Source organism: Calypte anna, chromosome 2 (genome assembly GCF_003957555.1).
Source record: "Calypte anna isolate BGI_N300 chromosome 2, bCalAnn1_v1.p, whole genome shotgun sequence".
Classification (NCBI taxonomy): Eukaryota; Metazoa; Chordata; class Aves; order Apodiformes; family Trochilidae; genus Calypte; species Calypte anna.
The window spans coordinates 3170732-3197424 of NC_044245.1; the positions used below are offsets into that span (position 1 = coordinate 3170732).

General features: G+C 46.7%; 1 protein-coding gene across 5 annotated transcripts in view; it reads left to right on the forward strand.

The window, feature by feature from the left end:
- Positions 1–26693, forward strand: part of OBSCN (obscurin, cytoskeletal calmodulin and titin-interacting RhoGEF) — a 216830-nt gene that overhangs the window by 2344 nt on the left and 187793 nt on the right. For all 5 annotated transcript variants that reach the window (XM_030445973.1, XM_030445974.1, XM_030445975.1 and 2 more), the window contains exons 2-5: positions 6736–7877; positions 13993–14262; positions 17684–17944; positions 24769–25071. In XM_030445973.1, coding sequence (XP_030301833.1) covers positions 6749–7877; positions 13993–14262; positions 17684–17944; positions 24769–25071 — 1963 coding nt within the window. In that variant the 5' untranslated portion in view covers positions 6736–6748. The remainder of the gene's footprint in view (positions 1–6735; positions 7878–13992; positions 14263–17683; positions 17945–24768; positions 25072–26693) is intronic.

The window sequence follows — 26693 nt, forward strand, 5'->3', positions numbered from 1 at the left end:
GGTTTCTTACCAGGTTTAACAGCATCTTAGCTCCCAACCTGCTGTGAAATTTCCCTTCACATCTCCTGTGGGCCTTGGCTTCCCAAGGAAGCATTAGAGGACAGGGAGTGCAGAGGAGCCTGAGTTGAGCTGGAAGCTCACTGGAACAGGGTTAGTTTATTGCAGGTTTTCTGTGCCCACAGTGCTTGGAGACTGATCCTCCAATCCACCTCAGAAAACTCTCCCATCAGCTCATCAAATGACCTTTGGACACGCCAGAATCTCTTGTCCCTCACTGAAGAGGAATTTAGAGTAGCCCAAGCTGAGCCTCTGAGCCCAGCTCCTCTGTGGCAGATCCCATTCCTGCCCTGATGGAATGGCCCTGGGAGAAATCCTGCCACCTCAGATCAGGGCACCAGTGCAAATCTCTGCTTGCACCTGATTTAGAGATGAAATGGTCACTGAGCACTGGGTGTGCTGGGTGTGCATTTCACCCTGAAAGCACCCTGCCTGCTGTGATGGCTTGGAGGCATCCATCAGCACCCATCTGATGTCACTGGGCTTGCAGCTGACACCCAACACTTGTGCTATTCCACACTTGTCCATTCCCTGGGAGGTTGGGAGAAGCAACAGGGCAGCTGGGTTCTGCTCTGTTCTCTGGGTTCTGACTGCTGGCAGTCAGACCAGCACTGCCTTGGGTTCTGGTTTAGTGGTATTCTTGGAAAGCTCCCAGAAGTGGGAGGTTTCCTGTGGATTGGACCTTTCTCATCAGGAGAGGATGGAGGGCACAGCTGGGCAGCTGGCACTGAAGAAAACATCCAGGAAATATGATCTCTAAAAGCAAGAAAAAGACCCCAGATCATCAGTTTGCTGCTTGGGCAGAGAAAAGAGGATTGAGAAAATGAGCAAGCAGGCATGGGATGAGTCTTCAAGGGGTGTCAGGGAGAACTTCCATGCTCCTGACCTGTATCCAGGGTTCAGTGGTCTCTTAGGGTTTGGTGTTTGTCCTCACCTGGGCTTTACATCCCCCAAGGCTTTGATTATGCCAACGTTATGACTGCATTCAGCTTGGCAATGTTTTAGGAGATGCACTGCATGGTTCTCTTTGTCCAGGGTCATGGTTGGAGAGGATTCTTTTTCTAACCACTGAACTGAGAGGTTTGGCCAGAGAATAATTTGCCACCTCTGTCACTCTGGAGAGCATCACCAGAGTCAGGGTGGGGGACAGGCATGGTGTGGGATTTCTGTCTTTTCAGAGGTGACTGAGAAGACTCCCCAAACGTAGCTCAACATTGGTGACACAAGCTGGCCCATCCCATGGGATGTCTGGAGAGGGATGGCAGCACCATCAGGAATCTCCATCTCCTGATGAGCACAGCCTGAGGTTATTCTAACAGGAATGGGTGCAGCCAGAGGTTGTCCCCCTGCCAGGGGCTTGCTCAGTGGTCCATGGGGATGCAGATGTGGGGCAGGGATGGAAAGGAGGGAAGGAGGAGGCTGTAATGAGGTTGGTGTTGGTCTCTTCTGCCAGGTAACAAGGGATAGAAGAAGAGGAAAAGGCAGCATGTGGAAGGGGAGTTTTAGATTTGGAACAATCTCCAATCTTGGGTTGGACTTGATGATCCCAGAGGTCCTTTCCAGCCTGGTTGTTTCAATGATTCTATGATCAGTTTCTCTCTGGAAAGAGTTCTCAGGGACCCAGGACATCCCTGGAGGGATTTCCAGGCCCTGTAGATGTGATGCTGAGGGACACGGGGCAGTGGTGGCCTTGGCAGTGCTGGGGGAAGAGTTGGACTCCATCATCTTCAAGCTCTTTCCCAAGCAGAATGATTCTGTGGGGTTCAGAGTAATCCAACCACACAACCTCTCACCCCAAACCACCCCTTCTGCTCTTTTACCATTTTTCACTGAAGGGCAGGACCTGCAGCTGAGAAAATGGGAAAAAGTCAGCTTGGAGTGTCAGGAAGCAGTTTATCCCTCTGCTGTAAGACCCCTCTGGCTCTGTCTTTGATGGCCATGGTTGGTGGTGCCTTTGGCAGCACTCAATGACCTCAAAGTTCTTTCCCAACCCAAATAATTCTGAGATTCTAAGAGAGGGGATGGGAGGCCCTGACTGGTTGAGTGGCCACGTGTTCCTGAGCAGTGATTTGATGCTTTCCTCCCCCAAAAAAACCCAAGCAAAGCAGGGAAAACCTGAATGAGCAGGGCCAGCAGTGAAATCACAAACACTGCTGCTTTGCCTTGGGCATGCTCAGAAATACCCAGATGGGAATGTGATCTCTGCTGCAAATGATTAATCACAGAGGGATTATGAGGGGAAATGTGACACTGGTAAATGTCTGAGATAAACTGGAAAGGGCATCTACACTGACTGGCTTTATTCATGCTTTGTTGCAGCCCCATCCCTCCCAAGGAAGCTCTCCTGGCACTCGTGGAGAGTTACTATTTTTATTTAGGGTTTTTTTTTGTTTTTTTTTTTTTAATTGTATAAAGCATCTGAATCATACTTAATATTTCTACAGTATCATTGTTAATTAAATCGTATCCTCTGGATGTGCTCACAGGGTTCTCCTCTCCCTCTTACTCCTAAACCTCTTGAGCAGCCTGATCTAACGTGATGCATATTTATCCCATTTAAATGGGATAGAATATGGGATAAAAACCTCAAAATATGGTTTATTTAGCACAGTCTATCTACCTGGCTTGAGCTGTCTGAGTGTTGGATACTCCTTGCAGCTTCATCCTCCTTGCAGGTGAGGGTTTAATGCTTGTTGATGGAGTCCATGCCCTCAGCATTGACAGGACAAGGTTTTTCTTAGAATCATGGAGTGGTTTGGGTTGGAAGGGACATTAATGATCACCCTGTCCCATGGGTAGGGACAACTCCCAGCAGCCCAGGTTGCTCCAAGCCCCATCCAACCTGGCCTGGAACATTTCCAGGGATGGGGCAGCCACAGCTTCTCTGGGAAACCTGGACCAGGGGCTCAGCATCTTCATGGTGTTTTCACCTCTGTCATCCTGAGGCTCCCACCCCTGGAAAGGAAACTCTTGGAATGATTTTCTGCACCAGTCTGGAGCAGGAGCAAGAGCAGCAGACCTCAGATGTGGCAGCCCCACTGTGTTTAAATGTTCTTGAGTCTCAGAGTTACCAACGAGGAGCTGGGGCTTGTTTGAGCAGGGGAGAAGGACCCAGGGCTTTAGGAAGGGAGCAGCAGAACTCTTCTCCAGGTGTGGATATAACTTTTTTGGGGACCAGAGAAGGAGAACAGCAAGCAGGTGGGTTTGAGGGAAGCCACAGGCTGCTGAAAAGTCACTGGCTGGCTCCCCAATGCATCTCCTGTGTCTGAAGCTGTCTCTGTGCTCCATAGAATCAAGCATTTTTAGGGTTGGAAGGGATCTTTTTAAGATTATCTATTTTCATGTTACACAGAACCCAATTAAAAAGAGAAGTGACCCAGCTCTGTTTTTAAATTCTTTTTGGTGAATTTGAAGCTGGAAATGAGTGGGGATGACACATCTTTCAGGAGCAATCAGGGAGCTGGGAAGGAGGAGACATAGCAGCATCTTCTGAAGATGGATCCAAGCAGCTTGGTGACACAGTGCAGCCCACAGTTCCATCTGATGCCTGGGAAAGACTCAGGTGTGAGCTCTGAGCCCCTGTTTTGATGGTTAATTCTTATAAAATGTAGTGAATTTCAGTGCTGGATGGGCTTGAATTCCAGCATCCCCCTCTGAGCATTGAAATGCTCCTTCCCCAAGTTAGCAGAAGACTCTGACTGTCACTCCATTGGACTTCAGTGGAAATTTCCACCCACTTCAGTGTATTTTGGCTCAAGCCCAGGACTGCTCCTATCTGGGTCTCCCAACCATTCCTGCAGCTTCTCTGCTTCCAGCTTTGTGGAAAACATCTTTTAAAGCTCAAGTGAGGACAGAGGCTGATGGGGTGGGGGTGGGGGGATAAGAGGGATTAAAGAGGTGCAAACCAGTTCCCAGATTCTCAGACCAGTTGGAGATCCAGGAAAAACCAGCTCTATATCCTCATTGGAATGAGGACTGGAGTTGCCCACCCTGCAGGACATCAATTGGTCTCAGCATTGGCTGGAGCTCAATCATTTATAGGTGAGAAGAAGTCAGAGGAGGAGCAGCTGATGGAATTGGGAATATTTAGTTGGGAGGTGGTTGAAGGTTGGAGGTTGATTGTGTCATTCTTTGCATTCCTGGTGTTTACCAAGAATGATTTATTTTTTTTCCCCTCCCCTCCATTATTTTTATTTTCTAATTTTTTCCCATCCAGATTTAAGCTTTGAGAGCATTTTCTTGACTTTCTAAAACTTTTTGGTGGAACGATGAGACTTGCTTGATACCAGGAAACAAAACCAACCAAAACTGAATCAGTTTAGAAAGCAATTTTTTTTTTTTCCTAAAACCTTCAGATGCTTCTGAAGAGTTTTGTGTGCTCTTTGGAGAGGGAGAGAGAGAGGATAGAGTAGGACACAGGGCATTATTTTCCTTGTTAAATATAGAAAGAAGACAACATGGATTTTTTTTTTGCCTCAAATCTGTGGCCCAAATGCAATGTGAAGGTTATCTCAGCCATGCCATCTTCAGTGGCAACAGTGATTCTAACAAGCACCAGTTTGTATTTTTATGCTGCCACTTTCCCAATATTAAGTTTGAATGGTAATTCCTGTCTTTCAGCCCCCAGCAGTGTAAATGGAATGAAAAATTGGAATTGTTAATTTTCACCCATGATTTGCCATATCCTCCAGCACGTCCATGCTGAGCTGCACACTGTGCACATCACTATTTGCAAGACCATCCCTGTCTTAGCATGAAGATAAAATGGAAGGGGAGCCCAGACACAGGGAGATGAAGCAATTTCCCTCAGGGGGTGCAGCAACCTATGGTACCCTATAGCATCTATGGGTCCCCCTCAGCTACCCTACTGTGGCACCCTATAGCATCCTTATGGGATCCTATGATACCCTATAGCACCTATGGGTCCCCCTGGGATCCCCCTGAGGGTACCCCCCATGGCATCCCTCTGGCACCCTATGGTACCCTATAGCATCTATGGAGCCTCCTGAGGGTACCCCCCATGGCACCCTCTGGGACCCTGTAGTATCTCTGTGTCCCCCTCAGCTACCCCACTGTGGTACCCTATAGCATCCTTATGGCATCCTATGATACCCTACAGCATCTATGGATCCTCCTGAGGGTACCCCCCATGGCACCCCTCTGGGACCCTATAGTATGTATGGGTTCCCTTCAGGTACCCCCTATGGCACCCTATGGTATCCCTGTATCATCCACTTGGCACCCCATGGCACCCTATAGCATCCCCATGGCATCCTGTGGTACCCTATGGCATCTATGGATCCCTCTCAGGTCCCCCCATGGCACCCTCTAGCACCCTATGGCACCCTGTAGTATCCCTATGGCATCCTATAGTACCCCTTTAGCATCCCTATGGTAGTCCTTTAGCATCCGTATAGTACCCCTATAGCATCCCATGGCACCCTATAGTACCCTTTAGTATTACTTTGGCACCCTATAGCATCCCTATGACATCCTATAGCATTCTATAGCATCACATGGCACCCTATAGGAACCCTATGGCATCGCTATGGTACCTTATAGCCCCATGGCACCCTGTTGTACACCTATAGCACCCCTATGGCATCCTATAGCATCTCATGGCACCCTATAGTACCCCTATAGCATCCCCATGGTATGCTATAGCATCCCTACAGTACCATATAGCCCCATGGCACCCTGTTGTACCCCTATAGCATCCCTATGGCATCCTATAGCATCTCATGGCACCCTATAGTACCCCTATAGCATCCCCATGGTATGCTATAACATCCCTACAGTACCATATAGCCCCATGGCACCCTGTTGTACCCCTATAGCATCCCTATGGCATCCTATAGCATCCCATGGCACCCTATAGCATCCTATGACATCCCATGGTACCCTATAGCACCTATGGATCAATTCAGAGCCCTTGATCTGCAGGCTCGGGACACTGCACTGCGAGAGGAGCTGGGGGAGGAAGGAGCAAAGCAAAGGAAGCTCAGTCCTGTGGTGTCAGGAGAAAGGGAAAGGGGAATTTTTGGTCTGCTGGAGGTGGTGGGGGGGAGAGGGGATCTGCCACGGGGTGAGGGGGTGGCTGGGTGGGTTTGCAGCACCCATGGGTGGGTGGAGGAGCCAAGGGGCTGCAGGATTCAGAGAGATCATAGAATCATGGAATCAGCTGGGTTGGAAGGGACCTCAGAGATCATCAAGTCCAACCCTTGATCCACTACTGCTGCAGTTCCCAGCCCATGGCACTCAGTGCCACATCCAGTCTCTTTTGAAATATCTCCAGACACGGAGAATCCACTACTTCCCTGGGCAGCCCATTCCAATGCCTGATCACCCTCTCCAGAAAGAAATTCTTTCTAATATCCAACCTAAACCTCCCCTGGCACAACTTGAGACCCTGCCCTCTTGTCTTGCTGAGAGTTGCCTGGGAAAAGAGCCCAGCCCCTCCCTGGCTCCAACCTCCTTTCAGGGAGTTGGAGAGAGTGATGAGGTCTCCCCTGAGCCAGATGTAGGATTTTGGAGGGAAATGATGCTCTCAGATCTTCCGAGCAGGATTTCCAGGTTTGGAGCTGCTGGGACTCTTGCTTTTCTTCCAGAGCACTGTTGTCAAGTGTCATCCTGCTCCACATTTGCTCTTCCTTGACCTTTCTCTTTCTCACCCTTTAGGAAGGAAACCAAGATGGATTATAGTTCCTTCAGTGGTGTCCCCAGGTTCCTGACCCGACCGAAGGCATTTATGGTGTCTGTGGGGAAAGATGCCACCTTGAGCTGCCAGATCATTGGAAACCCCATCCCAGTGGTGAGCTGGGAAAAGGATAAACTTCCAGTCGAGTCTGGAGGGAGGTTTAAAACCACAGAAGATGGTGATCTCTACCGTTTGACCATCTATGACCTGAGCCTGGAGGACAGTGGGCAGTACATCTGCAGGGCCAAGAACACCATCGGCGAAGCTTTCGCTGCCGTCAGCATCAAAGTGGGAGAGGAGACCACAGTGACAGAGTCAGCCCCGTACTTCATCCAGAAACCCTCCTCCATTAGAGTAACTTTGGGAGAAGATGCCCTGTTCAAATGCAAAGTCCAAGGCAGCCCTCCCCTCTCGGTCAACTGGGAGAAGGATGGGAGGTACCTGAGGAACAGGGCTGATGCCGGACGCGTCCAGATCGAGTCTGCTGGGGAGTCCAACGCTCTCACCATCCAGTGTGCTCGTCTGGGGGACAGTGGCACCTACACCTGCCGGGCAGAGAACCTCCTTGGCTCTGCCAGTGCTTCTGCTGCACTGGTGGTGGAAACCCAGGGCTCCTCCAACCCTGGCAGCAGCCACTTCAACCCCAGCTGTGGGAAGACGACCTCCTTGCTGTCCCACCTGCAAAAGCGTCGAGAGGAGATCAGGAAGGTGGACATCTCCCACGGGGCTCTGGATTCAACATCTCCCCAGCCTTACTCCCTGGCTGAAGGGTTGTCTGGCAGCAGCTACAACGTCTCCAGGGATTATGAGAGAGGGGCTGGACTCACCACCAAAGGTCCCCGCAATGCCACTTTCGGGGTGCTGACCCGAACCTGCAGTGTGACTGAGGGCAAGCATGCCAAGCTGAGCTGCTATGTCACAGGGGAGCCCAAGCCAGAGATTGTCTGGAAGAAGGACAACGAGGTCATTTTGGAAGGGAGGAGGCACGTCATCTATGAGGATGACCAGGAGAACTTTGTGCTGAAGATCCTCTTCTGCAAGCAGGTGGACAACGGGCTGTACACCTGCACAGCTTCCAACCTGGCAGGAGAGACCTACAGCTCCGTGCTGGTCACTGTCAAAGGTGGGTGTTGATGGTGGTCATGCCTGCAAGGAGGCAGCAAATGTATTCCTGAATTGAGGTTGGGAGCTTGAGCAACGTTTCTGCCACCAAATTGTGGGTGAGAGGTGGATAAAGCCCTCTTGCTGTAGAGGAGGTGAAGCGTTGGAAGAGATGACCCAGGGAGAGAGAGTCTCATCATGGGGGGGATCAGGAAGGGCAAAAAATGGGCACTGGTCAGGGATGGATGATGTGGAACTGGCTGGTTGTGGGGCAGTTGGGATGATGCTGATCTGTAAAGCTCCCAACTATCCTGGTTCTATAGTAATCTAAGAGATCTGGTACCATCCTCCTGGTCAGAGACTGATAAAGCCCCATCAGGGATGCTCCAGGCTGTAATCACATTACATTCACCACAGGGTTTAGCTGAGCTGCTCACCATGTGCCATTTAAGCTGTAGCAGAGGAAACTCTGAATGTGTCAGGCTGCCTTGGATCCCTTGGGAGACCCACTCCAACTCTAATTCCAGTCCCTCTCAGTTTTCCTGCACAGAGGAACCCACCAGCAGCCTCCTTCTTACCAGGTTCTTCAGTCTTTTCTCAGCTTGTATCACTGTGGCCTGTGGTCTTTGTATCCTCCCAGAACTCTACCAGGCCCAGGATGCCCCTGTTATGGTCAGTGGTGAAGAACTTGCCTTCAGATTGTCCCAGGAGGTCAGACCAAGTTCTTCAGGGTGGTGACAAAGGTGTGACACGTGTGTTTTCACAAAGGCAGCTCCAAGTTTCCAAGCTGATCTCCCACTTGGCAAGGTTACAGCAGGCAGTTTGCAGACCCAGAGAGCACCCATAAATCACCTCCCTGAGAGAAAAAGCTTTACCACTTGGGTGGCAAAATAGATGAGTTTGAGGGGCAGCAAAATAAATCAGACATCCAACCGAGTAGGTGTGGTCAGTGCTTCATAGCACTCTTGAACATTCCCAACCTTCATTTGGTTTTCTCCTTTCCCTTTTCTGGACTTCTCTCACACTCAATGTCTTTCCCATCAGTGACACCGGATCCATGGAACTCACTGGCTCTTGTCCCACTCATTTCTATCCCTTGGAGGTGCTGAGTGGTGTTGGGAAGGGAGTTTGTCCTCTTCCATAAATCCACGATTACTTCATGAGCTGGGACTCAGAGTTGAAGACCAAGCCTGGCCCTTGGCTAGCTGTTCAATTTTTAGGGTGGCCCAAGCTCTGTCACTTGCCCAGCATTTGTCTTGCAAAGACAAACACCCTCCCCTGGCCCCTGATAATTTGATTTTTCTCAGTGGGTGCAACCAGTTCAAAGCAGATGGGGAAGAGCACTTGAAGCTCCAGGTTTGGGAGCAAACACCATGGAAAAAAAAGGGTATTGATCAATGTCCATTGTCAAGAGTCAGAGGGCTTAGGTGGAAATGTTTATGGGATGTTGCTTCCTTACCCTAAACCATGTTGGACTTTCTGACCAGGCCAAAGCTGTCATGGAAAATCTACCTCTGTTGGTTATAATTAGGCCCTGAATAATGACTCTTTGTGTCACCAGAAGTCCTTCCCAAGCCTCCAAAGACAACTGAGAATAATTTAGCAGTGAGGGGAGCTTTTAATTCTGCTGTTTATGCCAGTGGTGATGCCATCAGCTCGTCTGCCATTGGGTTTGGGGAGGCCATCTTGCCACACAACCCTCTCTTTGCTCAGCGATGCAGAAACAGCTAAATTGTCCAAGTTGTCACTCTTGGGGAGCACCATGATGCTGTGTTGGTCTTTCTGGAGGTAACACCATATTTCTGGAGCCCGTGGTGCTGCACCCAAAACGTGTGTCCATAGACATGGGTGCCAGGAAGGAAAAACTTCATGGCTGTCATGGTTTTAGCCACTAACCAGGTGACAGATGCTCTGTGTTATCCCCTCACTACATTCCCAGGGAAGATAAAAAGGGGAATAAGAGAGACTTTAAGGTTGGGAAAAAAACCCTAGAATAGGCTTAACAAAAGAATAATAATGATGGTGGTGAATGACAGGCAAACCTATACAAATATGGAACCCATGCTCCACAGCTGGTAATTATTTCCCAACCAGAAAAGCCCCAAACTGGACTCAGCAGCAGATGGGCTGCCTGTGGCCCAGGTCCCAGTGACAGTCCACAGAATTCTTGGAGAATTCAGGCTGGTCCTGCTCAGGGAGGCAGGAGAAGGGGATCTGTCTTGATGAATGATGCTCTTCTCTGCTGAGAAAACAGGATATAGGGAGAGATGCCAAAACAAACCAACCCCAACCCAACCAGCACATAATCCAGAGGGAGCTTCTCTTAGGAGTCATTTTATAATGAGCACCATGGAAGGAACCCTGTCATTGGTCTTTTGGGTCACCTGAACCATCCTCTCCTCCCTGTAGGCACAGATGCTCCTCCTCTCCATCCCATTCCAAAATCAACACTCTGCTGGAAGGGACCAGGAGGTCTCATTGCAGCTGGGGGACATTTTTATCCTGGTTCTCTCAAGCCAGGATGGTGGGTTTAGATTCTCTCTGGTGTTCTGGTTTGCAGAATTGCAAATCAAGCAGCTAAAGGATAATTTTTATGGGTCTTTTAAAGGTAATAATAACAAAAAGAGATGATCTAGCCCAACTTTCTGTCTCAGGTTGCTTTTAGGAGTCTCTAAGGGCACAGGTCAACCACCTATATTCCATCAATTTAGATCCTAGACCCATGGACTCAAGACATCTTTAAGCACTTTGTTGAGCCCATGCCTTCAAGATCATTGAGCTGAAAAAAAATGAGATTTTTGAGCTCTTCCCAAATGAGAGGTAGTAAATCTCTAGGAGGGGGGGATGCTGAAGTTCAGAGACTCACTCTGACACCTAAGGAAAACCAAGAGCTGATTACCCCAAGTCAGAAATGTGTCCAGGGCAGGGGTAAAAATTCCAAACTTAAGCTGCAAGGTGAGCTGTGAAAGAAGCTGGAAAAAGTTTCCCAAAAGTAAGGATGGGAAGAACACAAATAACTGACTTGAATTTGCTGAAGGCTTTGGAGATGTCCCTAAGCCATGTGTAAAGGTGGCAGTAACACCACTCAGGTCTCCATCCTTGGGCCTGGCCCAAGAAATGTTCATCTGGGTCCCTGAATCCAGAAATCAGATACTGTAGGAAAAGGTTAAAGGTTGTAAAGAGGATAGAGACTGAATAAACAGGCTGGGGCTGAGGCCACTTTGTTCTCCCTCTGACCTGAAGTGATTTTGGATGAGCATTGGTCATGGTAGTCAAGTTTCAGATCTGAAAGGGAACTTTAGAACTGTGGAGAGAGAAAGGAAAGTTGGAAAGCACAGAAAGTAGGAAGAAGACCAAAGGCCCAAGGGGGTGGAAACATGTCTGTGAAACTTTAGATGTTTTCCTTGGGAATGGTTCTCCATGGTCTTACTGTCACTGGGCCATTTTTCTTAGGCAGAGGGAAAAGCTGTCTTTGGAATAATAAATAATTTGGAATAATAAACAAATAATAATAAATGGTGAGCCTGTGAGAAGGCCAGGAATACACAAGAGGAAATGTAGACAGGAGAGAAGACCATGCCAAGCAGAGAGATGTCTTGAGATGGTGAAGGAAACTTTGACTTCTTTGTAGGCTGCTCCTATTCTTAGCAAAATAAATGTTAGCAGGACCTGCTTTTAAAAAATAGCATCAGCTCATTGCTAGTTTGGTTGGTGTGACCCAAACAAAAGCCTATGACACCATGTCACATGTCCCATTTAGAAAGGAGCAGTCAGTATTTATGGAGTTTATCAGATCAAATATAAGGCTGCTACCTGCTGCAGCTCTTCCTGATGGGAATAATTCTGATTTTTGCTGGGTGCTGTACAAATAAATAAGAGAGGATCCCTATGTTAGAGGATTTGCAATGTAAATGTCAAAATCTGACAGAGTGGGATCTGTCAAACCAAGGTGGGGTGAAAAGACAGTGAGAGATGTCTCTACTTGACTCTGACCCATGGCAGAATAAGTGTATTTATTTATTTTATCCATTTAGCCAGCTAAAATATACTGACAGGCTGGTGTGAAGCCTCACACTTCCATCCTTAGAAGTCCTCTTCATGTAAGCATTATCTGGTCATACAGTCCGACTGTGTTGATGAGTTTATTAATGAGGAAGATGAGGCACCTGCCTTTCATAGACCTTTCCTGGAGAGCTGGGTTGTCTGTTGATCAGCTGCAGACACTGTTCCTTCCTGGCCACCTCTCTGAGCACCAATCTGACCTGGAAATGACTGGTTATAGACCAGATGAATTATTTGGGATGCCTACTCTCAAGAGGCCTATGGTTCTTTTGTAGTTCCTTACCAAAATTAACCCCCTTTATCTGACCAGGTATGTTCTAGGTCATGTAAAGAGCATGAAGGCATTTTCAGGAAGGAAGAGGCTGGTGGGGTTTTCAGCCTCCAAAGCAGGAAAAGTAGTGGGCTGGGTGAATCCCAGGTTTTATTTGGCTTATCAGCTGCTGTCTCTCTGAAGCCCCATTCAGGGTGGGATGAGGATGTGTGTGCACATCTCAGAAGGATGAAAACAAAGTTGTTCTCAGAGGATCTCTGTGATCCCAGGCTAGCCAAGGACACATTTGCACCTTCTTCCCCTGCCTTGAAAAAGCAATGTTGTTACTGCAACAAGTATGAAAGAATCAACCAATTCTTTTGTGCTTGTACATTCAAGAGGTTTTTCCTAGAGCAGCTTTTCTCTGTTTTTAACCTTAGGTGCTGCTTGGGAACTGCAGATGGAGAGGGGTTAGTGGCCTGGCAAGTTGTTCCAACTCTGAGAATAAACTTGAGGGCAAAACTGAACCTTTCTAATATTTGAGCTCAGAAAAGAGCAAACCAGATCCAAGGCAGAACTTCTGTAGGAGCTCCTGTCCTAGTGATGGAGCAGGAGGGGACAGATAATGGAGTCAGTTATATCCTGAGTTACCAGGTCTGTATCCAGGCTCCTGGACATCAAAGTTTGGATGTGACCTCAGTTTGTGTTTCTCCAGCCTGTAGACCATGGAAACTCTGAGCAGGATGTGTGACCATGGGAATGGACTTCTAAATCTGGGACAAGCCTACTCGTGTTTGACTCTTGGGCTAACCTTAGGAATTATGGACTGGTAGTGACCACATGAAACTGCCATCCTAGGAGTGCATGAGGTCAGAGAGAGGGAGAACAGAGTCACAAAAAGAAAAGTCTGGGAGCTGGTGCAGTTATTAGAAGATGAAGGCACACCTCAAGACGTGGTGTCTCACAAAGCATGAGTGGTGATGCCTCAGCACTGGCTGGTTCCAGTTGGTGACATGACTGTGGCACCAGCCCCATGGCTGTGACCACACTGTCCTCTTCAGTCCATCTCCCTCTGCTCCACTTCAGTGCTGGGGTATCAGGATGATTTCACAGGACAGCTGTCACTGGAATTAAACACTGTTCTGTTCATAACATGTCCTTCCCCTCTGCCCTGCAGCTCTTTTCCATGTTTGATCCATCCTCTGCTTTCTCCCCCAGATGGAGCCCTCGGATCCACTGCTGGAGGAAAGCAAAGGCAGTTGGGGGACTTGGGCTCTTCCTCTTTTTTTTTCTCTGTTCTTTTATTCTTTTCTTTTTAATTTACAATTAATTTAAGGGCTTTTTCCCTGATCTGGAGTGGCTGTTGCCATCTCTAGGGTCAGGATGGGTGGGCCTGGTTGTCATCACTAAGTGACAATGGACAACACAGAGATGTTCACTCCAGAGGACAAGAAGGCCACAAGAGCAGAGGTGGCTGACCTGGTGTTTCACCAACTTTTTGACATTATTGTGACAGAGCAGACTCCTCTGGGTGCTGTGGTGGGACAGGCACTGCAGGTCAGGCTGATACTAATTGATTTTAGTACAAAGTCCTTCTGCTGGGATGAAAGGTGTCTTTTTTTTTTTGTGCTAGAGCAGAACACCTACAGCAGTAGCTGGATTTGAGGTTTGGATGGCAGCTCAGGAAAAATGTAATTAATATTGTTATTGTTGTATTATTTTTTTTTCCTATTACCTCATTTACTCACACACCTCTTACCCCAGACCACCCTAAACCCTAAACTGACACCCTTACTTCTCCTTTTTTGTTTTTTATCCTCTTAAGAACCCTCGGTACCCTTCAAGGAGAAACTGAAGGATCTGGAAGTGAGGGAGAAGGAATCTGCCACCTTCCAGTGTGAAGTGCCTGTTCCCAGCACAGAGACAGCTTGGTTCAAGGAGGAAACCAAACTCAGGCAGAGCACCAAGTACAGCATCGAAGAGGAGGGCACGTACCGCCGGCTCACCGTCCAAAATGTCACAGCAGATGATGATGCTGTTTATATCTGTGAGATGAAAGAAGGGAGCAGGACCATTGCAGAGCTCTCTGTCCAAGGTAAGGAAAGGTTTGGTTTATTTCAGATCGACCAAGTTTCACCCATCACTTGTGAGGTTGGTGGAGGAGTGCTGGGTCCCACAAGGTGGGTGCAGCACTATCACCTCCCACAGAGTGGGCACAAGGAGGGTTCCCCAGAGTGGGGGTCAACCCAGGGAGATTTGGACTGGACCCCCCCTCAGAGAGGATCCAATGAGTTCCAGAGCCCTATTCTTCTCCTCCTCTAATTAATCTCTTTTAACAACCCATTCGTTGAGGTTAAGTTGGGGAACTCTCTGGTGGGAGTAAGGTTATTGCCCAGGAGGTTTGTATAAAAACACCACATTAGTTAAAAGTGAGTAAGATTATAAAGCATGTGAGATCACAACCAGCAGAATTATAAAGGAATATAATTATAATTATATATTGTTATCCTTTCAAAGCAGTGGATTACAAACTAAGAACAAGGTTACCACTAACAACACTTAACAAAGCAACGCAGAGTAAAACTTCACAAAGTCAGAAACTGTGTTACCCTCATGTGCTGAGATAAGGTTGGAAACAGAGACACAAAGAGAGAGAGATAAAGATAAGGAAGAGGTAGAGAAGATATCACCACCTTTGGATCCAGCGATGATCTTGGTAGGAAGTTCAGGACCTTGGATGCTGGGCTCACATCCAGTATTTTTTGTGCCTCTTTTATGCCCTCTGACCATTTCTGGGGGGGGGCTTTGGCATGTCTTGCACAGCCAGGTGTTCCCTTGGAGCCCTCCAGATAGGATGACACAGCAATAACCCTTATTTCTCTGCCCTCTCCAGTGGCTTTACCTGGGGCACACACAAGATGTCACTCTGCCTCCTTATGGAATAGGGACAGTGTCCTGCCTCTCAGGGTGGCATCAAACAGAGTTTGCCAGGACAGAGTTCAGCTTATTGGGATGGCCACTAAAGGAGGGGCTTCTCTTGCCAGAATAGGGCCCTGTTACCCAAATGGGGGTCTCTCCTTGAAAGAACAGAGCCCAGATGCCTATGGAATGAGGTCTCCACCCCAGCACAGTGTCCACTTTCTCAGTGTGGCTGTTTGGAGACAAATGTTCTTTTTGGGATTGTACAAGGAGACTCCAAACTTGACCTTGGGAATGGTATTTCCCTCATGGAAGTGTGCAGTGAAGGAGGGCAGAAGCCCTGGTGGTGTGAGAGAAGAGTTGGTCAATGGGATATTCTGGGTCTCCTGCCAGGGACACAGGGGCAGAGAGTGGGGATAGATTGTGTTGCATGAGGTCTGTCACCCAGTGGGGACCTATGCTTAAAGGGGCTTCTTAGAAGGTGACATCCTTGAACTGTATCCCAGAGCTTCCCTTAATGTGATCCCAAGCATTGGATCTGTCCCCTGGCACCTCTTGTCTGGTGCTTGGAGAATACAAGGATGAGTCTTGTCTGAAGATGGTGGTGACCTCGCTGGGAAGTTGGCTTAGCAGCTGTGGTTTATGGTCCACAAGTGATGCAGGACATGGTCAGCCTCAGTAAGGTTTGGGATTGGAAACCAGACCCATGCTCTGACACTGGGAAATGTTCCCAGGAGTTTGGAAAGCTGCTGAGAAAAGTGTGGACTGTGGATATAGATCCATATTCAAGTCTTCTGAGCCTGGTGGTTTAGGGCTGATGTGCGAGTAGGTGTAGAGCTTGTTATGGAGTAGTTGTCTCACAGCAAGTAGACACACACATCAGAGATGTTGTCATGTCTGCAGGACCATCAGTATGAGCTTCCTGACTTGCTGGATGAGCAAGGTCTTATCCATACAACTCCAGGACTTACAGTGTTGATTTTGATGATGCTCATCATAGTATTGTCTGGGCTGGAAAGGACCATTAAAGGTCATCTCGTCCAACTGCCCTAGAGTGAGCAGGGACATCTTCAACTAGATCAGGTTGCTGCTCAAAGCTCTGTCCAACCTCACCTGGAAGGTTTCAAGGGATGAGGTGGCTACAACCTCTGTGGTAAACCTGTGCCAGTGTTTCATCACCCATAAAAAATTCCTTCTTTGTCTGAATCTTCTCCTGGTATCATTGACCCATCTCCTGTTGTATGGATTGGAGACCCCCTGTAGCTACAGGACTGCACTTGTCCTGACTAATTGGAACCCTGGATTTATTCCCAGTTAAATCAGAAGAATTTCTTCTGATTTAAGGGTGCAACCCTTGCTCAAGTTCCTTTTTGTATTATTAGAAAAGTTGAGAGCTCACAGAGGTGGAGGCAGAAAGGAAAATTTAGTCCATAGATGTGGGAGAGTTCAAACAGACACCTCTGTGTTTCACCTTCCCCTAGGGATAGAATTTTAGTGTTCCACTAAAAAGAGAGTGATGGAGCCAGGTGGTGGTCTCAGGAGTAAATAGAGACAGAACCTTCCAGGGGGAGAATGTGTCTGGGCTGGGGAGAGAAGGTTGGAGAGAGCAGGGTGAGGTTGGACAAGTGTGAGAGCTCAGCAGGATGGAAAGGGCTCCATGGAAGGGGACAGAGCTTGAGGGCAGCAAGGAGCAGATGTGCAGCCAAGCTTTGGGGAGGATGAGAAGAAAACTGAGCTCCTGAATGCTACTGATGAAACATGTGCTTGATCTGCTGCTCCATGAAGGAGCTCAGCACTGATCCTCATCACATAGCTCTGGGTGCTTTACCTGGGTGAGGGATATTTTACCTCACTGAGACCATCCCAGGGCTGAAACCAGTGACCATTTGTCCATAGGAGTGGTCTCCTGATGCTTTGTCCAAACTTTCCTGGGAGTTGTCACATCTGAGTGCTTTGGAATTGTTCTAGTAAGTGATAATCATCACAGTCACTTGCAAAGGACACAAATAAATGAAGTTCATTCCATGTGAATTCTTTGCTTAAGTCTAAGAAGAAATCTGAGGGTTTCTTAGTGTATTTTCTATCAATTCTGGTGGCTGGTGTGTTTGCCACCTCGGGTGTGTAAATTACTGGTAACTTAGGTAGAGGCAGAAGCCCAAAGATAGATGAGAAACCTGTCTGCTTTCAGACTGACCTCCTTTAGCAATGTTTTAATTTCAATTCCCACCATATGTGAACAATGAGATCTGTATTTCTGCCAAATCTATTCTTGGCAAGGCCACATGCCTTTTTTTTTTTTTTTTTTTTTTTTTTTTTTTTAACTCAACAGCAGATACCCCATGGTGGGGTAGAAACAGGGCGACTGTAGTGGAACAAGATTGCTTTTCTCTCCTTAAAGGCCAAAATGAATCCTTGGGATTATCTGTTCTGTATCACTCAGAGCCTAGGAATTAATTTAGGGATGTCTGCATAGTGTCTACAATGTTTTGATTAGGTGAGAGCTGTTGGCTGGTCCTGTTGTAGTCTGGATGGTCTAATGCTGCCAGAGACTTTAATGAATCTCTGTTTGCTAATCATAATTAATTTCTCATTTAAAGGAAACATCATTAAAAAGCTTCCAAGAAAGACTGCAGTCTTCACAAATGACACAGCCATCTTCTGTGTAGAGTTGGACAATGAATGCCAGAACATCCAATGGCTGAAAAATAAAGAAGAAGTGAAACCCAGCGACCGCATCTCCATCACATCCTCTGGCAGACAACACACCATGATCATCCGGGAGTGTAAGATGGAAGATGCTGGTGAAATTGCCTTCCTGGCTGATGAGAGCAGAACTTCTACCCAATTCACTGTGACCAGTAAGCTTTGGTTTTGTTTGGTCTTGGTGTTGGGTCATCTGTAGCTCCCACTGATCCTGTAGGTATAGGGGAGGTAATATTGTACAGGTAGGGTAAGTTTGATGTCCTAGGACAACAGAAGGTTTGATGTCTGCCACAGAAGGTCAACAGCCTGAATGGTGGTGTTCCAGAATGTTGTGGAAAGATCAAAACAGAGAGAGGAGAGTCCTGGGGAAAGGACAGGGCACAAACTTGTGTCCCCATTTCATGGTGCAGTGAATGTAAACTTGATAACTGAGTATGGGGTGAGGGACATGCATGTTCTCATCAAGAAATGCTCAGAATCACAGAAAGTTAGGGGTTGGAAGGGACATCAAAAGTACCTCTAGTCCAACCCCCTGCCAGAGCAGGGTCACCTAGGGAAGGTCACATAGGAAAGCATCCAGGTGGGGTTTGAATGTCTCCAGAGAAGGAGACTCCACAACCTCCTTGGGCAGCCTGGGCCAGGGCTGTCACCCTCACAGTAAAAAAATTTACCCTCTTATGGAACCTTCTGTGGTCAAGTTTATATCCGTTGCCTTTTGTCCTATTATTGGGCATAACTGAGAAGAGCCTGGCTCCATCCTCCTGGCTCTCCCTTTACATATTTATTAACATTAATGAGTTCACCCCTCATTCTCCTCTTCTCCAAGCTGCAGAGCCCCTCAGCCCCCTCATCCTTTCCTCATAAGGGAGATGCTGAGATGTTCCACTCCTTCATCATCTTGGAGGCTCTGAGCTGGACTCTTTCAAGCACTTAAAAACATCACATAAATTGCATGTCAGTCACTTTACTTCATTGTACACAGGGCCCTGCAGGTGTTCCACCTACTTGCTGACCTGTTTTACAAAATCCTTAGTTTCTCAGGAGGGCATTTGTTAATTCTTGATTTGTGGATAGTTCTGCTACCAAATAGGTGCCACTTACCTATCCCTCTCTAACTTTGCTGAGAATTTGGAGGGGAGAGTCAGCCAGCATTTAGTTCCTTCTCTAGGTTTTCAGTCTACAGAGATATGAAGGTACCCTAAGGGTACACTGGCTATGACAGGGAAGTAGAAAGGTGCCCTGAACATTTTTGGCAGAGTATTTCCATTCTAGGAAGCAAAAACATCTTTGAAGGAACAGCTACCCACAGGCACACGAAGCCTTTGAGAAGTAGTCAGGGGTTCACCATACCTGAAACCTCTCACTTGGACTTTAGCTTCTTGAGCTTTTGCATTCAAGTCAATCCTGCATCCAGGTGGGTTTGGAAATATCTCCAGAGAAGGAGACATCACAACCTCCCAGGGCAGCAAAGCTGGGAAATTGGTGCCATCCTGAAAGAGGGGACCTTGGTCTTGATGAGTTCTGCTTGGGGACACTGATACCAGATGCAGGCTGGAGAATTTCTTCACTTGGCCCATCTGGTCTGGCAAGGTTTTCCATTGCCAGAGTGGTCACAGCAGGTGCAATGTCAGTGAGATTGGAACCTAAATGAAAATTTGGGAAAACTGCTTCATTTTATGAAGTTTCATTTTGATGGCATTCCATTTCCTAGGCAGAGAACTTGATGTGGGTTCTGGTCTGCTGCAGTTTTGATTCCCATGCTACCAGGTCTAGTCCCCCTTTTGGGAAGAACGATGAAGCTTTTCCCCCCTCACCACTTCCAAATTGCAGTTATTGAGTGGCAAAAGCAAATTTAAAGGTCTATAACTGCTGTGTTATCTCAGCTTGGTTGGGGCACTGATGCTGGTGAGCTAAAGCAAGCTGAAAATAAGGTCCATGTCACACTTGGAATGGAGAGAGTTTCCAACTGGAATTTAGACACTGGATTTGGAAACCTTGAGCATCCAACCAAGCACCTATTCAGTGGGAAAGGCAAAATTCAGCTTGATTTTGGACTCTGCTGTTCAATTTATGAAACCAGTGTTGATTCACGGAATAGAAAAAGAGAGGAGGCTGCCTGGCCACAACCAGGAATCCTGAACAAAATATTATATTACAGTTTCTGATGGTAAGGTCAAGAGATCTGATCCCAGGGTCTAGTGTTCAGCTTAATACTGCACTCATGGGCATCCAGCTCTGAGCAGCAGTAACTGTGCCCCCCAAAACCCTTCTGTGTCTATTTGTGTACTGAAGGAAGCATTTATCAAGGTTGAAGTTTCCTATTTTTACACTTTTGTGGATGTCTGATTGGCTGCTTGAAGGATTTTTCTGTATTATGTCCACATCTTCTTCAATTAGCTGGACAAAAATCAGTGTTGGCTGTTTTAATGGCAGCTGTCAGGCAAACAGTATTTATGTATTAATTGCTAAGTATCTTGCATTGCCTCTATGCCCATTTTACAGGTGGGTAAACTTAGGCAGAGAGAGATCTGTTGTCTCAGAGTCTGGTTTTAACTCCAGGCTCCCTCTGTAGTCATGAATTCTTGAGTACCAACAACCTGCAATCCATTTCCCCCGTCTCACCCACCTTCAAGCTGGGATGAATTGCTCCTGAGTGTGTTCCCTGTGGGATTACAGCTGGAGTCTGGTTGACTGACTTAAACCAGACACCTCTGAGATAGCCAAAATTAAATGAAATGAATCCTTTGCTGGGTCAGAAGATGTGTAACTGGAGCATATCAGATAATTCCTCACTTCTTGACCGTGCCTGTAGCAGCACAAAATTAATTATCCTGATGAACTTCAGTCTTCCCTAAAGGAGTTCAAGAAGAATGAGAGGGTGAACATAAATATTCATTGTGCAAAAACTTGCAGGGACACAATTGTGCCCTCAGGTGCTGTAAACCAGCCCCATCTCCATCTCCATCATAAAGTCTGATGGTGTCAGGGTTTAACACTGTCCTGGCAATTAAACTGAGTAACAGATGCTCTCTATTAATCTCTCTCTCTTCCTTGATGAAGAAAGGAGAGAGAATAAGGGAGAGAGACTGATGGGTTGGAAACTAAACTACACAGCTTGAATGAAACAGGAATGAGAAATAGGAAAAATGACTAAATCTATACAAATATACAGGAAAATTGATCCCAGGTTCCTCCCCCCTTTCCCCCAATAACTCTCAGGTCACCCCCGAGGCTGCAGGGCAGCCCTGGGAAAGTCCAGGCTGGAATCCTGGGGTCAGCAGCAGTTGGGAGCTGGAGGCAGGAACACAGAGATTCAGGCTGGGATGGATCAGGAGCACAGGCAGAGGAAGGGATGGAATCCTCCCAGGATGCTGGGTGAAGGAAGGGAAGCAGGAAAGGCAGGAAGGGCAGGCAGCTGGAAACTGGAAAATCATGAAATCTTGGCTTGGCCCTCGTGATCCCTCCAATTTATCCTGAGTATGATGTGTATGGGATGGAATACTCTGTTTGGTCAATTCTGGCATCTCTCTTGTCTGTTCCTCCCCAAAAGAGGCTGCAGGTGGGACCTCTTTATTCCTTCTGGAGGGTAAAAGTTTTCCTCAGAGCTGAGCGGTGTCCTTGGCTCTGCACACCAGTCTCTAGCAGTAACTCTAAACACCCAGAGTTATCAGTCCCAGAGCAGACACTGTCTGAGAAACTTGCTGTTCATTTCAGTAAGTGCAGCTCCTTACAAGAGACTGAGCTAAAAGCAAAAGTACCAGACAGAAAATCACCTTTATCCTGGCCCAAACCAGGACAGACAGGGAGAAGGTTTCTTTGTCATTTCCTTCTGAAGTTTATTCCCCAACCTTACAAGCAGGGTCTGCACAAAGTACAAAACCAGAGGTCCCCAGTGATGAATGTCACTCTTGGGAGATGAAATTTCAACACTTCCTTCTGAGTGGGGGCAGCAGAAAAATCAGAGGCAGGACAGAGGGCCAGAGGAAAGTGGCTGCAGAGAAGAGGAACAACCTCAGATCTCCACAACCCTAAATTTGGCACCATTAGCTCATGTTTATCTTTTATCTCTGAAATCATAGAATTGTGTTGGTTGGAAAAGACCTTTAATCATAGAATTTTTAGAGTTGGAAGGGACCTGTAAGCTCATCCAGTTCCAACCCCCCTGCCATGGGCAAGGACACCTCCCACCAGCTCAGGTTCATAGAATCATAGAATCCTTGGGGTTGGAAGGGACCTCGAAAGATCATCTAGTCCAACCCCCCCTGCCAGAGCAGGGCCACCTAGAGCACATCGCATAGGAACGTGTCCAGGCGGGTTTTGAATGTCTCCAGTGAAGGAGACTCCACGACCCCCCTGGGCAGCCTGTTCCAGGGCTCTGTCACCCTTACAGGAAAAAAATTTTTTTGAATATTCAACTTGAACCTCCTGTGCTCCAATTTACACCCATTACCCCTTGTCCTATCACTGGTCACCACTGAGAAAAGCCTAACTCCATTTCCCTGACACTCACCCCTCACATATTTGAAAACATTGATGAGGTCACCCCTCAGTCTCCTTTTCTCCAAACTAAAGAGACCCAGCTCCCTCAGCCTTTCCTCATAAGGGAGATGTTCCACTCCCTTCATCATCTTAGTAGCTCTGCGCTGGACTCTTTCAAGCACTTCCCTGTCCTTCTTGAACTGAGGGGCCCAGAACTGGACACAATACTCCAGGTGCGGCCTCACCAATGCAGAATAGAGGGGGAGGAGAACCTCTCTTGCCCTACTAACCACACCCTTTCTAATGCACCCCAGGATGCCATTGGCCTTCTTGGCCACAAGGGCACATTGCTGGCTCATGGTCATCCTCTTGTCTACCAGGACCCCCAGGTCTCTTTCACCTACACTGCTCTCCAGCAGGTCAGCCCCCAACCTATACTGGGACATCGTGTTGTTCTTCCCCAAATGCAAAACTCTACACTTCCCCTTGTTGAATTTCATCATGAAAAGGTTGCTCAGAGCCCTGTCCAGCCTGGCCTTAAATTTCCTGTCCCAGGGTCTCACCACCCTCATGGGGAAGAACTTCTCCTTAATATCTAATCTAAATCTAGTTTGAATAAATTTCCCCTGGTCCTGTCACTCCCTGACATCCCAGATCATGGAGTCCAACTCTTCCCGCATCACTGCCAAGGCCACCCACCACTGCCCCATGTCCCTCAGCACCACATCTCCAGAGCTTGGAAACCTCTTCCAGGGATGATGGGGACTCCAGGCCCTGAGAACCCTTTCCAGGGAGAAGATTTTCATCCCAGTTGTGCAACATTTCACAGCTCTGTGTTGAGGATCTGCTCTGAAATGTTTTGGTGTGTTTGGGTTGAGCTCAGGTTCTCGAGAAGAAAGGGAGGACATAGACTCCTGGCTCAGGCTGCTTTTCCTCAAGAGGATCACTGCTATGTGCCAAAAATTGCAAAATATTAAAATATCACCATTTCTTTAAAGGACAAATCCCATATTTTCACTTTATGGTTTGTTGGGATTTTTATTTTTTATTTTTAGCTTGGGTTCACACCAAGGTAGTGGACCTGGGGTTTGGTGCACAGGATTTTTGGACAATCTTTGGTCTTTTTACCCATCTTCTGAGTGAAAATAACAAGTTGGGTGTTACTCAGCTTCCCCAGGGGCTCCACAGGACGTGGTCTGTCTAGCACTGAAAATTTAACCCATGAGCTGTTGACTGCAGACTCCTTGTCTGTGCAGAGCAATTGGGATTTGTGTAGAAATCAGGAATTTTTGGCTGGAGTGGTGGGGGTGTGGTGGGTGGATTGTTCAGCTTTGTCCAAAAGCATCTCCCATCCATTCCTTTCTTCCTCTCACATCAGTGTTTTATGGAACTTGATGAAGCAAGAGTAGATTTTAGGCTGGTGTGAGCTTTCTTCACGAGGCTCGGTGGCTTCTCCACTTGGGTGTAAAATTCTTGCTATTTAATTTAATTTTGCAACGTTTGATTTCATTTTATATTTTTATTTCTATCTTTGTTTCATCTCATATTTTGTTTCTTATATTTTATATGTGATCTTTTATGTTTTTATTTTATGTTTTAATTTTGTTTTTATTATGTTTGTGTTTGGTTTTGTTTTGGTTTTTTATTTTGGTTTTAGTTTTTTTGTTTTTGTTTTCTTTTTGTTTTTTTGTTTTCTTTTTGTTTTGTTTTCTTTTTGTTTTCTTTTTGTTTTCTTTTTGTTTTCTTTATTTTTGTTTTATTTTTGTTTTATTTTTGTTTTATTTTTGTTTTCTTTTTGTTTTCTTTTTGTTTTATTTTGTTTTATTATGTTTTTATCATGTTTTTATTTTATACTTGTATCTTATGTATCATGTCTTATGCTTTATACCTTGTATTTTATATCTTGTATTTTATATCTTATACTCTATAGTTATTCTATATTTTATATTTTTTCTATCTTGTTTTCTATTTTGTTTTCTAATTTATTTTCTATTTTATGTTTTCTATTTTGTTTTCTATTTTATGTTTTCTATTGTTTTCTGTTTTCTATTTTTTATGTCTTCTATTTTTATTTTCTTTTATGTTTTCTATTTTTATATTTTCTATTTTTATGTTTTCTATTTTTATGTTTTCTATTTTATGTTTTCTATTTTATGTTTTCTATTTTTATGTTTTCTATTTTATGTTTTCTATTTTATGTTTTCTATTTTATGCTTTCTATTTTTTATGCTTTCTATTTTTTATGCTTTCTATTTTTATATTTTATATTTTCTATTTTATATTTTCTATTTTTATATTTTCTATTTTTATATTTTCTATTTTTATATTTTCTATTTTTATATTTTCTATTTTTATATTTTCTATTTTTATGTTTTCTATCTTTTATGCTCTCTACTTTCCCCTTCTCTCTTTTCCCTTCTCCATTCCGCATCCCGTATTTCTCCTCCTTCATCTTTGACTTCCCTTAACCTCACCCTTCACCATTTCTTTACTTCTGCAGCTCCCAAAAAACCTCCAACCCAACCCCCAGCTGACCCCGTGGTGAAAAATAAAACAGAAACCTCAGTGACTCTGGGCTGGTCCCCTCCCCGGACCACCCGCCCCGTGCCCATCGACGGCTACGTCCTGGAACGCAAGAAACTCTCTGGCTTCACCTGGGTGAGGTGCCACCAGTCCCACGTCCCTGGACTGGAGTTCACGGTGACAAATCTCTCCGAGGAAGCTGACTACCAGTTCCGAGTCTCTGCGGTCAACACCCATGGGCAGAGCCCTTACCTGGAGTTCCCTGGGGCCGTGCACCTTGGTGAGCCCCACGTGGGTTGGTTTGGGGTGATCGGTGACAATTAAACCCATAACAGATGCTGTTTATTAATTCCCATCCCTGATAAAGAAAGGAGAGAGAATAAGGGAGAGAGACTGATGGGCTGGGAACTAAACTACACAGCTTTAATGGAACAGGAAAGATAAATAGGAAAAATGACTAAATCTATACAAATAGACAGGAAAATTGATCCCAGGTTCCTCCCCCCCTTTTCCCCCAATAACTCTCACATCACCCCCGAGGCTGCAGGGCAGCCCTGGGAAAGTCCAGGCTGGAATCCTGGGGTCAGCAGCAGTTGGGAGCTGGAGGCAGGAACACACAGATTCAGGCTGGGATGGATCAGGAGCACAGGCAGAGGAAGGGATGGAATCCTCCCAGGATGCTGAAGCAAACAGGGAGAGGGGAAGAATGGGAAGCAGGAAGGGGTTTGACCCTGGTGATGCCTCAAATTTATCCTGAGTATGAGGTGTATGGGATGGAATACTCTGTTTGGTCAATTCTGGCATCTATCTTGTCTGTTCCGCCTCAGAGAAGGGTTTCAGGTGGGACCTCTTTATTCCTTCTGGAGGGCAAAATGTTCCTCAGAGCTGAGCAGTGTCCCTGGTTCTGCAGCCCATTCCCAGCTGGAACTCTAAACACCCAGAGTTATCAGTCCTAGAGCAGCCACTGACTGAGAACCTTGCTGTTCATTTCAGCAAGTGCAGCTCCTTACAAGAGACTGAGCTGAAAGCAAAAGTACCAGACAGAAAATCCCCTTTATCCTGGCCCAAACCAGGACATCTGCCATGTGGGTGCTCCAACACCTTCCCCATGGCTTTGAGGAGAGGAGATCTGGATGTGGAGCTGACAGAGAAGGTCCAGGGAAGGACTAGGAAAATGGTCAGGAACATTTCTCCTATGAAGATGGGGGAGCTGAGGTTGTGAAGCATGGAGAAGAGAGGAGATACCTAAAAGTGACCTTCCAGTATCTGAAGGGGCTACAGGAAGGCTGGAGAGGGACTGTGTGCATCACTGGAGTGGTGGGATGGGGGGAATGGTTTGAAATTAGAGAAGATTTTTCCTGGATGTTAGGAAAGGGGAGTGGATCAATGGCCCAGGATGCCCAGGGAGGTGGTTGAGGCCTCATCCCTGGAGATGTTCAAGGTGAGGCTTGAGGAGGCTCTGAGCACCCTGATCTGGGTGAGGGTGTCCCTGATACTGCAGGGCTTGGACTGGGTGACCTTTAAAGGTCCCTTCCAGCCCAAATTATTCTATGATTCTATCTGTACAGCAACCAACTTCTCCCTTCTCTACTGCTTTTCCTGGCTTATTTCAGCGTGGAGAAGGGAAAGCTCTGGGGAGACCTTGGAGCACCCTCAGGTACCTGAAGGTGGGGTGTAAGAAAGCTGGGGAGAGGCTTTTTATAAGGGTATGGAGTGACAGGATGAGGGGGAACAGCTTCAGAGTTAAAGACAGGAGACTGAATTCACACATTACAAAGAAATTATTTCCTGGGAGAGTGGTGAGACCCTGGCCCAGGTTTCCCAGAGAAGCTGTGGCTGCCCCATCCCTGGAAGTGTTCCAGGCCAGGTTGGATGGGGCTTGGAGCAACCTGAGCTGGTGGG